The sequence below is a fragment of the Eutrema salsugineum genome, unplaced genomic scaffold (assembly GCF_000478725.1).
Source record: "Eutrema salsugineum unplaced genomic scaffold, Eutsalg1_0 scaffold_1, whole genome shotgun sequence".
Classification (NCBI taxonomy): Eukaryota; Viridiplantae; Streptophyta; class Magnoliopsida; order Brassicales; family Brassicaceae; genus Eutrema; species Eutrema salsugineum.
In genome coordinates, this window is record NW_006256909.1 from 10,893,072 (window position 1) to 10,906,639 (window position 13,568).

Consider the following 13,568-nt stretch of genomic DNA (forward strand, 5'->3'; position numbering starts at 1 on the left):
TGATGTAATATCACAACTGGCATTGAATATTCCAATCTTGTTGTGCAATTTGGAAAAGATCTTCCCACCATCATTTTTTGATGTTATGGAACATCTTCCTGTTCATCTCCCACACGAAGCAGAGCTCGGTGGACCCGTTCAGTACAGGTGGATGTATCCGTTCGAGCGTTTCATGAAGCATTATAAAGGTAAATCCAAAAACCTAGCTAAAGTGGAAGGCTCAATTGTGGCGGGAAGCTTGACGCAAGAGACTTCACACTTCACTTCATACTATTTTGCACCGAAAGTACGAACACGCAAAAGAGCTACTCGTCGATATGATGATGGAGGAGTTGGTCATACATATGCTGTTGAAGGTGTATCTGACATATTCTCGCCGATTGGATGTCTTAGTGGAAAACTAAAAGATGTTTGGTGGTCCAATAAAAAAGATTATCACAGTGCACATACGTAATTTAATTAATAATATCTTTTTTAAAGTTGTCAGTATTAATAACTATTTGTTGTTTTTCTCAGCACATTTGTTGATGAGGTTAAAAAATGCATATCTGGGGTTTCTGAAACTGAAATCAATGATCGTAAAGATCAACACCATGCCCAGTGGTTAAAAGGACAAGTACGTTTAAAATTTTAATTAAAAGACTACTTTAATTTGCTATATATCGAAATCAAGAAATAAAAGCGGAATTTTTTTCAAATTAGGTGGACCCGAATGATCCAGATGAATTTCCAACATGGTTCCATGAGTTACTACTAGGTCTGATGGCCAAAATAACTACAGCCTCAATGTATTTCACTCAGGGCTATGTTTTTCACACATAACTATGGAGTTTGCGTGAGGGGTGAAATCGGGCGACAACTAACTATGGAGTTTGCGTGAGGGGTGAAATCGATTTTTATGGAGTTGTGCAAGAAATAATTGAAGTATAGTATCCTGGATTGTTAAGGCTGAAAACTGTTCTCTTCAAATGTGATTGGTTTGATCCAACTGTTGGACGAGGGGTACGTCTAAACAAGTTTGGAGTTGTTGACGTGAACAAATCACGACGGTACAACAGTTTTGAGCCATGTATATTAGCTTCTCAAGCAGAACAGGTAACGTTTCTGCCATACCCTCGAGTTCGATTAACAGGAATTTCATGGTTAGCAGTAGTTAAAGTGGCTCCGAGGGGCAAGATTGTAGGGGTTGAGGATGTTCCACTTCAACAGGACACTTGCGTAGATCTGTCTGAACCAGATGTTGATGATGAGATTTTCTTAATAGACCCTCGGAACAGGCAAGTTGAAGATCTTCCCGATGATACAGAAGAAGAAGGTGATGATGAGTTTGTTGAAACCGATGATGACGATTTGGCGGAAGAATACGACGGTGATGGTGATGAAGTAATAGAGGAAGATGAATCTGATTGAGTTTCATGCATTGTATTTAGTGAATGTTTGTTATTATGTAATTTGTAACTTTGTTTGTTTGAATTTTTTAAAAACCCTAAAATTCGATTTTACGACGGTTTTACGACGGTTTTTCTAAACCTTAAACCCTAAGTCTAGGTTTTAAGCCCTGAATGAATAGGGTTTCAACATTACGACGTCTTTACGACGAACCATCGTAATATCGTCGTAAAGTTACGACGATTTTACGACGCGTACACTATTTCGTCGTAAAATCGTCGTAATGTTGAAATCCAAGAATTTGAATCTTTTATATCTTATTGGTTGTAAGGTATTTCACAAATGTTTTTGATTGGTTATCTTATTTTATATGAAATGCTATCAATCTGATCAAAATCAAAAATTTGAAAAAAAACATACATATTTACAAGTTCATGCTTGTTTTCGTAAATGTTAAGTGAAAGATTATATATTAGATTACGGAATTTCAATTTTTACTATCTCATGTCATAAATCCATTATACATGCAAAGTTGTAAACCTTTTGTTATATGTTAGGATACAATAACCTTTGCATTGTTCTTTATGCAATATCCCATTTATAAAATTTAGGGTTTACTCACTTTTTAAAAAAACATCGTAAAACCGTCGTAATATAATCGTAAAGGTACGACGGTTTTACGACGATTAAACCCAAAACCGTCGTAAAACCGTCGTAACGTTTGCACCGGATAGGCTCTTGATCTGAGGTACGAGGTTATGAATGTTTAGACGTTACGACGATTTTACGACGGTTTTGGGTTTAGTCGTCGTAAAACCGTCGTAACGGTCAAATGCTCCTATCACGACACGTGTCATGTCATGCAGTGGACCGACTGTTATACAACCGAATCGTCGTAAAATCGTCGTAATGTTACGACGATTTTACGACGATCACAAAATCTATATAAGGGACGCGAGATTTCCTCCTTCGTCGCTCATTCCTCTCTTCCCTCTCTCTCTCTAGAAATCTCTCTATCTCTTTAGAAATCTACCTCTCCCTTCTCTCCCAACTCTCCAGCCAATTAATTTGTAAGTATTTTTGTTAAATTAATTTCATTACATATTATTTTAGATTGAGGTTCGAATTTAGATTTAAGTTCGGAATTTAGATTTAGGTTTCGGAATTTAGTTAGGCCCGGATTTTGGTAAATTTAAATAAATATTTGAAAAATGAGTAACTAATTTTTAAAAATTTTGTAGGTTCTGTCGATATGGCTCATCGAGCTAAGAGATTTCACTACCGACAGCTCGTCGATTCTGACGGTACAGCCCCGTCTACCTCGGCGACCGGATCAGCCATCCCGGAGTCCTCGGGAACACAACGGACGGTTTCCCAACCGGTCGTTGTTCCGCAGCCGGCATCGCCTCCACCACCATCAGCCGAACCAGCGGCTCCCGCACAGGCCGATCCTGAGGCTGATCCGATCCCGCCTATACCGTATGCCCAGTTTACGGTACAGGATCTTCTGGCGCAATCCGGTCGTGAGACCATGAACAAACTCGATCCGGATCGAGCCCCGGGCACCTTTTGGTACGTAATTTTTTTCCTACAATATTTTTAAATTAATTAATATTTATTCTTATATATTTGATATTAATTTACTTTTTCTCTTTCCATTTGACTAGATTTACGACCGACAATGCAGTCGGTCGTAACGTTGCGGATATCATCAAGGGGTTTTTCGTACAACCCCATACCAGCTGGAAGAAGCTAGATCAGGCCACACTTGACACTTGGTTCAAATGTTTTGCGGTAAGTAATTTACCATTTCGTTTAATTGTAATTTTAAATTTTAACTTTTTACAATAATTACTAACTTCGTTTTTTTTTCCTAGCAAAACTGGCATTGGGAAACATCCGCACACGGACGTGTGGAGACGGTCTTCAAGGAGAAGGTCAAATTCCACCTCAACAACACCGTTTCCGACTGGAAACGGAAGTGGGAGGTTGACGGCGACAAAGCCAAGCCGGCGCCTATGGCCAATACCGTCTAGCGGGGCCTTGTCCAGTACTGGTTGGATCCGCACAACCAAACTACGGTCGCCAAGTGTTCCGGATCTAGGTAAGTAGTTAATTTCAATAATATTAACATTATTTTTTTCTTATAATAGATTCTAATGAAAATATTTTTCAGGAACGCTACTGACGATGCGGGAAATCGAAAGAACGTCCCGCACACTTCCGGCCAGATTTCTTTTGCCGGAAGACGGCTTATGATGGTAAGTAAATTTAGATTACTAATTTTTTTGTTTTCAAATAATAAACTCTTATTTCTCGATACTAATTAATTTTTTCATTTTGATTTTGTAGGTCGAAGATAATGGAGGAGAACTTCCTCCGATGACGAAGGTTTTCGCCGAGACGCATAAGAAGCGTAACGGCGAATTCACAGATCCTCGGGCGGAGGAGATCTACAACGCCGCATGTGCGGCGATCGAGGAGCAACAGACGCAGCTGACTCAGCAGGCGCGTCAAACGTTTCCCGGAGGTAGCTCGGTCTTATCGACCCCGGCGCTGACGGTGGCGGAGATGGACCAGATCTTCGAAGAGGTAAATTTAATTACTATATTTAATTAATGTAACTTTAGTTTTAAATTAAATTTCTAACCATAATGTTTTTAAAATATTTGTAAGTTGCCCCAAAGAAAAAGGGGTGGGTATTAGGGATGGGGTCCATCCGTGATACCCCGAGAGCTACGGCGACTGGTCACGTCCGGGTTCCGGATCCGGTTATCCGCCAGGAGATTGACCAGATGCTGACCCGGTACGAGACGAGGATCGACCAGCTCTACGGTCTCTTCGAGATCATGGGAGCCGACAACCCGGTATTCATGGCGCAGTTGGTTAAGCTGCGGACTGATGGGGTTGTCGGATCGTCTGCCGCCGGATCATCCACTAGGACGCAACCGCCGGTGCAGACGGACGAGGAGATGTTCCGATCTCTCGGGGTTGAGCCTCCTAGAGCCGGAGATCAGGCGCCGGCGGAAACATCAAACCGAAGACCCGGCAAGGAACACGTCCAGGACGATGGGGAGGAGGCCGGTGACGGGATCGACGATTTAGATTTAGATTTAGATCTGTAGGGTTTTTATGTAAATTACAATTAATTTTAATTTCAAATTTTAATAAATTTTAAATTGTAAATTATTTTTTTTTTAATTTAATTTTTAATTCGAATTATTTTTTTTTAATTTTCAATTATATTAAACGTCGTATAATCGTCGTAATAGCTTTATTAAAACCGTCGTACATTCGTCGTAAATATTACGACAAATTTACGACTAAAATTTACGACGACAAATACGCCGATTATACGTCCGTGCTTTATGACGATTTTACGACGAAATGATTAAATACTTTACGATTGATTTACGATGATTTATGCGTCGTACATTTTACGACGATCTTACGTCGACCATTAACGACCACTTAACGACGGTCCAAGCGAAGATCAAGTCGACGCAATTCGATGTAAATTCGTCGTAAACTGTACGACGCATTTACGACGATTTTGTTTCCCTCGATGTTACGACGAAACGAAACCGTCGTATATTATACGACGATTTTACGACGATTTGTCTATTACGACGATGACTTTACGACGATTTTGAAATTGTCGGTAGTCCGTCGTAATAGCCCTATTACGACGAAATAACGACCATTTCGGCCGTTGTAAAATGATGTTTTTCTTGTAGTGTTTTTATATTTTTTTGTTTCAAATGATATTATATAATATAGTTCACTAAAAAACGTAAAAATAAATAATTTTTTAATAAAATAATGTGAAAGTCAAAGTTAAAAGTTATGATATTAAAAAACAATAAAATATTTATTTTTTCTATAATTTACTATATTTACTTGATTATATACAAAAGTATTTTTTTTCAGTTGTTTTTTCCAAAAATTTAACATGAGAAAATTATTTTTTAAAATAAAAAAGTTTATGGTGGAATAAAAGTCATTAAACGGTATATATTAGAATTATTTTTTTAAATTATATTTTAATCAAATACAAATATATTAAATAAATGGGTTAGTCTGATATGAACAGGTTATGATTGTAATTTTTAAATATCTATAAAAACAAATTTCATAATTCAAAATATTAGTTTTTAAAATATATGATATAAATATTATTATTTGACTTTTAAAATTAAATATAGTTTGTTGCATTTTTATTTGTTATATATCAAACCTAAATTTAAAAAATATTATAGTATTTTAATATATAGTTAAACAAGATAAAATTAATTTTTTATAATTCATCACAGACAATAAAATTCTGCTATTAAACGGTGAAAATTAGAATTGATGATATAATATAATAATATTTTGTTTATTAGCTAGAATAATATTTTAATATATTGTCTACAGATTAAATAAATAGTTTATTCTACTTTTTTTCATACTATTTATTATCATATTTTAAAATATTATAAAATTTATTAGCTAATGATAAATTAAATTTTTATTTGATGGATGTAATTTTTTTTTTGGTAATGTTAATATATGCATATTTATATATACTAATAAATTATATTAACTAAATTTTTGATATTAACTATTAAAATATTGTTTAAAATATTATAATTTCATGTATTATACGGATTAATTTCTAGTGTGTCTATTAAATAATTATTTTGCCTTGAAGTAAAGACGGTTGAAATAAACTGGCTACTAATTAAAATTGCTAGCTTCAAATATAGAAGGTTAAAAAAACCTATCGAATATACCAAACCTTTTATAAAATACCGAATCTAACTACATTCTTTGCAGAAAAAGCGAATAGACAGCTACATAATGCATTGCATATAAGTGTTTGAGATGATTTACATGTCTTAGTTCTTTGAAATCTATTTACTGCTCTACGACTAATGCGTAAATCTCTTCTTATAATTAGTTTCATAGTTTGCTATGGAAGACATGCATGCTCTACAAGTCTGAATAATTAAGTTTGTAATGGATTTGAATGTTTCTTTACTTTAAAAAAAAAAAAAAACTAGATTTGAATGTTTCTTTCTTTTTGTAAACTATATTTGAATGTTTCTTTTCGTCGAGTAAAAGAATAGAAGATAATTACATTTGACCTAAGATCTTTTCTTCTTTTGATGTAAAACTTTGTGAAGCTTTTTAGTTTTAAATTTTGAATTGTTAACAATGATTTAAATTGATGTCCAACATCTCCTTTAGTTGATTTCAATAGTGTGTGTAAATAGTCTGCCTCTTCTAATTGTGGAAACTTGAAAGAGAACATAGATCTTTTAAGAAAGCAAATCTTAGAAAGATATTTGAAACTATTCAAGGTCCCATGCAACTCACAAGACAGCTATTTAGAACAATTAATGATCTCTGCTAGTGTGAGAGAATGAACGTACATAGCTTTAACCCCAACCAAAGGTACAACACCGGACCACTTTATAGTAACAAAACACGATACTTTGTGAACATGAAAACATTCCATCATGACTCATGAGAAACTAACGAATGGAGGCTCTAGAAAAAGTGTATAGACAAAATTATACATGAAATCTTAGTTCATTGCTTCTAAACATAGAATTAGAAACAATATTGTTCAATTAACGATATATCTAATATTCTGATTTCAGTAGGAAATTTGATAGTTCTTGTAGATTTTGTTTATCCAAATAACCATTCATATTCCTAAACTTGTAAATTAAAGTCACTCAATGTTAAAAAAAAAAAATTTATATATATAATATATATATATATTAATTTTGTTGAGTGTTTGTTCGTCGAACTAGTGTACGTTATAAAACGAAAGCAGTTTGATGTAATATGATCCCTATATTTCTGGAGAAACAAAAGAAGAACTATCTACTGATAGCTAGAAAGTAAGATATATATGTCATTAAGTAATTAACTTTCTATATGGTTAAGCTATGAACTCATAGTTCATGTAAAACTTTATTATATATAAAAAAGGTTCATGTAAAACTTTTTTATATAATCATCTTTTCTTGAGATCGGAGTCTCAAGTTTTGAAAGTCCTCTCATTTCCTCACCTTGAAAGGAGTCTCTAGTTTTGAAAATCCTCTTAGTTTCTCAAAGTGACGTTGGTTGTGTGTATCATGTGTTTCTATAGTGCTTTGTTCTTAGCATTCATCTTTTTTTCGAATTTATAATTTCTTAAAAGATTTTCGATGTGTAACATTATTTTAAATGGTTAAAGTGTAGAGTTGACTAAAATTTGTAGAAACAAGTGGACGTAGTCTTGCTGCATCCCCTGAAGGCGTTCCTCGCCACCACATTGTGGCTAATAAGAAAATTATATATTTAATAAATTCAAACGGTATAAAGAAATGAATCGTCATGGTATTATATTTAAAGGCCATTTAGACAATGACCCATATGGAGAAAAACCCGTCGGTTGAACATGTGTGAGGGACCAACAATGTAAGTGATGTCCTAACGGCAGGATAAACTTCAGTTCTACAATCTATTCCACATTGACTTTGTTAGACCCTACAAAACTAAAAGAATTAAAAACTTATTTCATATCATAACAGAAAGTAATATATTGTAGCATCGATCGAATTTAAGGTTCTTTAGCCATGGTATTATGTTCCCTCTATCCCGTTTAGCGAATACATTTTACTCTTTTTTACTAAATGTATGTTTAACCCGTTTTGTCATCCTTAGTTAACTTCTTCGTGGGTTGTTGTGTTATCCTTTTAGTGCGTTAGTACTTCTGTTTTCTTAGATCTCTTGTACCTTTTGTTGAGTTAACTCTATTGAATAATATATCCGATTGGCGACAAAAAAAATGTAGCTAATTGATAAAGTTATTATGAATATGAAATTGATAAGTATGTATAGATTTGATAGGAGAGAAAATTCTTTTATTCAATAAAAATGTTCATAATATTAAAATATAACGTAAATGTTAAGCTCTTGCGAAAGTATGATATCTAAGAAATTTTTTGTTTATTTTTTATGTCATTTAATTTGTAGTTTTTCTTTTTATACGCCTCTCTTAAACCCTAAATCAGTTAGGATTAGGATGACGTGTTAGGTCTGAACCTCTATTCTTATAAGATTCAGATCTCGGTTAAAAAACAATTATTTAAAATTTACCTTAATTAGATCTTATTTCTTTATTCGGAGTTTACGTCTATCAGATTTTATTTTTTTTTATATTCAAATTTTATGTTAATATATATTATACAATTAAATCTATTTTACCCAACAAAAATAAAAATATTTGTTAATATAATTTCTATTGTTTCACGAGTAAGATGTAATTATCCTCAAGTTGATTATCTTGTTATTTTCATCTTTAATTAATAACAAATCTTAGAACAGAAATGACACATGTTCTTTGTGGACACTTTTTTTTATCAGTTTCTTAAAAGTAAGAAAACAATTACTATCTTATGATTTAAAATTATTATTTTAATTAATTATTGATAGGTATTTCTTGTCTTTTTACGTAAAATATAAATAAAAGATATAAACATAAATTTATTTTTCATTATTTTCTTACAAAAATTTATGTAACAACATACATCATATAGATCTGAATCTGAATGGTGACAAAATATTAACACTAAAACAAATTACTATACTAGATGTCTTCATCATCTTTAAACCAGCGATTCTCATTTTTAAAATTTGGATAATTTATATAGTATCTGTAGAGTTTAAATATATAATGACATCTAATTTGACCTAAATAAATATGAAGATGAGTAATCTTAAATTTCTCAACAATTTAGATATACTAAATTATGTACTCAATTTGTAAATTTTAAAATATAGATGATTGTATTCTCCCCTCATATCGATATGCATACAAGTTAATACAGAAAATCAATAAGTCCACCTGTCCTTACAAAAAAAAAGATTACAAAGTCTTATTAAATGGTAATATTAAAGTTTTGAACATACCACCAAGAAAATCATAATAAGAAAATATCTAACAGGTCCACACACACGTGTATGTTGCGCTTAGCCTAGGTGCCTAATTAGTACGCACGTGTGTACGTGTGATGTATAAACACATGTATGCGTGTGTATATATAATCTCGCTAAACACATTTTCTTATCTCATCCTCTTCCTCTTATTTTTTCCCAGTCCTCTGAACCTCTCTAAGGTCTCTCTCTCTAATCCAAATTATCTTCTTCTTTAAGCGTAATTAGAGTTTCGTGTAGACAGTAGATTATCTCCAAAATGCAGGATGTTTTTTCATTAATAACTCAAATTGATTTTTCTTTTTCTTTTTCTTATTAATTCGATTAGGACGCAGAAGAAGGTTCGAGAAAAATGGCGACGGGTTACAACAGAGCCGACGATTGCTTATTTTCTCAACAACAAGAGGTAATTAAACCAATCGATTGAGGATTTTTGTTTTGTTTATCGATTCATGATTGTTTATCTAAGCCGTGGTGCAATGTTTTTAAGTTAACTAGAAAATTAGTGGTTGGTTGAGCAGTAACAAGAGTATTTATCGCTTTTGAATCAATCTTAACAATTCTAATGATAATATCAAATCTGGGTAGCAATATTAAAAAAACTTCTGAAAGGTAAAATCCATTTTTTTGTAACTTTATGAAAAGTTTTGACTAAGATTAGATTATTAGTCAACAAGTCAAAACAAATTTTTTTTTTGGTAAATTGCCAAACCTAATCGTCGGCAATATAACGACGGCGTACACGTTTGTTTTCATCTTACGTCTACCATTCAAACATTATTATATATTTTTTTTATTATTTCTGGTCAAAATTAAATGAATCTTTAATCTATACATTTTGCAAGTCATCATTATTAAATAATTTCATCGTTTTTTAAAACTGGACTCCCAAATGGAGTTTTTGTTTTGATTTTTCTGTCGGGTGGAAGATATTCTGATAGGAATACAACACTTTTTCTTTTTAAAAATATCTTAATGATAGATCTTTTAATACGTACGGTCGTAAATGATAGACTCATCTTCATCTGAACCTTTTGCGAAATCAACGGTTTCATGAATTACCACGTGTGACGTTTTTGGACACCTGTTCTTCGTCCGCCTGAAAAATTCCGACGAAGATCATTATTTTTCCTTAGTTTTTGTTTGGTCTGATTGTGAACTTCTTTGGATTTGTCGGTTTTAGGATTTGTCAGCAAAAGATCATTATCTTGTAACTACCATAAGCTATATACATTTCTTTAACAAATTATGAGCTGTAGATTGGCCTCTAGGCCATTTTAATATTGGAATTAAATTATTTATTTTGGATGTCTTTTGTTTTGAACTTTAGTCTAACTCTGGTGAAAACAAGTATGGAGGACTTGTGCCAAAGAAAAAGCCTCTGATCTCGCAGGTGAAAATATCTCTTTAAGTAACCATTTCATATCTTCTCATATGATTTGAGTTGATGATTTAAGTTGTTAATATTATCCATTTTAAACCAACGCAGGATCACAAACGTGCTTTCTTTGATTCAGCAGATTGGGCTTTACAAAAGGTATATCAGTTTTGTGCAAATCTATCTAACTTTAAATGTTCAGATGACCTTTTCTCTTTTATTTTTGTGGCATATTATAACCTTTATTAATATATTCCACAGCAAGATGCAAATATAGATGAGAGAACGATAGCGGAAATTGAAAATTTAAGACCCAAATTACAGGTAACGTTTTGAATCTACTTATATATACTAGTGCCAGTTGCATTTCTTAATTATTCACCTTAAGCTTATTTTGATCTTTTCTTTTCAGAGAACACCTCGCAAGCAACTCCCCCCTAGAAGACCTACCTGTGCAACTGGACAAGAGAATCTGGTGAGAAAATAGTTATCAGTATAAATATATATAATGTGTTATTTTCATATAATGTAACTGCGATTTATTTGAATTGATATTCATAAAAAAAATTGTTTAAATTTGCAGACAGATTCGAGCTTTTAGGGTGCAATGAAAAGGGTTTGACATGGAAACGGAACGTGATTGGTTTGGTGAGCCTACTCACGTGTTTCATGTTTCCATTAAAAAATAGACTTTTTATGCAGTTTATGGATAGTTTGTTCTGTTTTGGCCCTTGGTCCATAAAATGCTTGTCGTTTCAATAAATGGTACAGACCCTATTGTTGCTGAATAGACCCTATTGTTCTATTTTCTTTTTCTCCAATGCATAAACCGTTTGATATTTTAGTTTTCTTTGAAATACTATAAGATGATATGTCAAAGTTTTGGCGAGCTTTGACTTTGAACATAGAGAATGATTGTCGAAAAATAAGTGGACTCTATTGGTAACTTCAAGGGGCAAATAAGTTTGACTCTTTTCCTAGTATGGGAAATGCACTATGCCAACAAAAAAAAACCAAGAAGATTCTTGTTATTTGTCGTCCAACTTTTTAATTTTCATAATATAAACATCGGATTCGGAGAGTCCAACATACAACAGAATTCTGCATATTGTTTATAGCATTCTTAGCAAAAACATCAGCCATCACATTGGCTTATATAGGATCTAAATTTGAAGCTATATATATGACATTCTACGTTTGGCAATCATTAGGATATCATTGACATAAGTGCATGCCTCTAAGTTTGCGATGATGACCCGCTATTTCTATTGTTAAGATACCGGTAAATTTGAGTAGGATCACCACAAAAAGTCACCTCTTAAAACTTCAGCCATTTGATTAATTCGAGCTCATCCGATCTTAGAGCTTTGGTTTCTCATTTTCTGATTCTAATGATGTTAAAGTTGGTGATATTGCTTTAGATCATTTGATAATCTCCTTTCCATCCTAATAATGGAGAGACCATCCAAATTTTAAATTTATAGAATTCAGCTTTTGCTGATGAAAATTGTTATTTTTCTTTTGACTGATTATTATATATATATATATATATGTATTTTTTATATTGGTATATTTTTGGGTATTATATTATAATGGTGGATAAGTATGTAGGGTCCTTGCTTGAGCGAGTAGAGTAGAGGAAAATGTTTTCCTTTACTAAGTTAAATTAAGAATTAAATTTTATACAAATTAAGTATCGATATCATGGTTGTAGTTATTCATTCATTCACACAATTAGTAAAGACCTTAAATGGATATATTTCTTAATTGCAATTTTCTTTCTTATTGTTTGACTTTCTTTTAGTTGCGATTTGCCCTAATGCTCAACAATATGTGAAATGAAAAAATAAAGACAATTAGTTTGATAACATAGTTAAAGAGGCTGATTAGATGAATGGCAAAATGGAAGTTACAAGCAATGGACTGTTTTCGTTAGTGTGCATTATAAAATTAACCTTCTAACCTTTGCCAACTTATCCAATTACAATATCTCAAAGATTAGATAAGATTTAGTGGTAATTATTGAAGCTTAGGGCAGATCTTAGACTATTTAAAGCCAAATAAGTTCTTTTTTCCTGCGCAGTGAGCATTGAATTTTGAATGATACGCATTTTGAAAATTTAGTTGTTAATATCTATATATAGATTATGTATGTAACTGTGAGTGTTAGTATATGTTATTAGGGATTATTGTCGTGTATACAATCTTGTATCGGGATGAGAAGGAGAAAACATTTCTTAGAGCATCTCTATTAGGATTTTTTATCTAAATTTGGCCCAGAAACATAGGTATTTCTCTTAAATTTTGATGGATCGCTCCTTATATAAAAGACAAAAAACCATCTCTTACACTAGTTGGAGGGCTGTGACTGTTTTTTTTTTTAATGTTTTTTTTTTTTTTCTCTCTCCAAAAAAATATTAAACTATTTTTAAGAGATCTATGGATGAATAACATTAACGGAGATGCTCTTAGACAGCAAAAAAACTGTATGCGAAATTGAAGAAGACATATAGTCTTCAAATCTGTTTACAATAATATAAATAATATACATTTTCATGATGTTTTTGGATATGCATGATACGAGTATTATGATCTAGGTTGCATGGAATCAATTAAAATCATTTACATGACAGCCAAATGTTTGAAAACGCGGAAGAAATAGCTTTGTGTTGAAAACGATATAAACATCAAACTATATTAGAAAGTATTGTTATAAAAAGTAAGAGTAACACAAATCAGTACATATGAATTTAATAAACCAAGTAAAAATAAAAACTATATGGCTCATATATAGTCAAATCTTTAGACCAACTCCATCAAATAAAAC

At 32.4% G+C, this 13,568-nt stretch overlaps 1 protein-coding gene across 1 annotated transcript; it reads left to right on the forward strand.

Moving 5' to 3' along the window:
- The first annotated feature begins 9,481 nt into the window (after nt 1-9,481).
- Nucleotides 9,482-11,585, forward strand: LOC18031059. Its single transcript, XM_006414322.2, has 7 exons — nt 9,482-9,545; nt 9,692-9,769; nt 10,694-10,756; nt 10,853-10,900; nt 11,003-11,065; nt 11,154-11,216; nt 11,325-11,585. The coding sequence occupies exons 2-7, from the start codon at nt 9,716-9,718 to the stop codon at nt 11,340-11,342; spliced, it is 309 nt and encodes a 102-aa protein (XP_006414385.2). The 5' UTR covers nt 9,482-9,545; nt 9,692-9,715; the 3' UTR covers nt 11,343-11,585.
- The last annotated feature ends 1,983 nt before the right edge of the window (nt 11,586-13,568 follow it).

Coding starts and splice junctions, on each gene's coding strand:
- LOC18031059 (XM_006414322.2), top strand. CDS start 9,716: ATGGCGACGGGTTACAACAGAGCCGACGATTGCTTATTTTCTCAACAA. Junction 9,770..10,693: donor TATTTTCTCAACAACAAGAG/GTAATTAAACCA, acceptor TTTGAACTTTAG/TCTAACTCTGGTGAAAACAA. Junction 11,066..11,153: donor ATTTAAGACCCAAATTACAG/GTAACGTTTTGA, acceptor TTTTCTTTTCAG/AGAACACCTCGCAAGCAACT.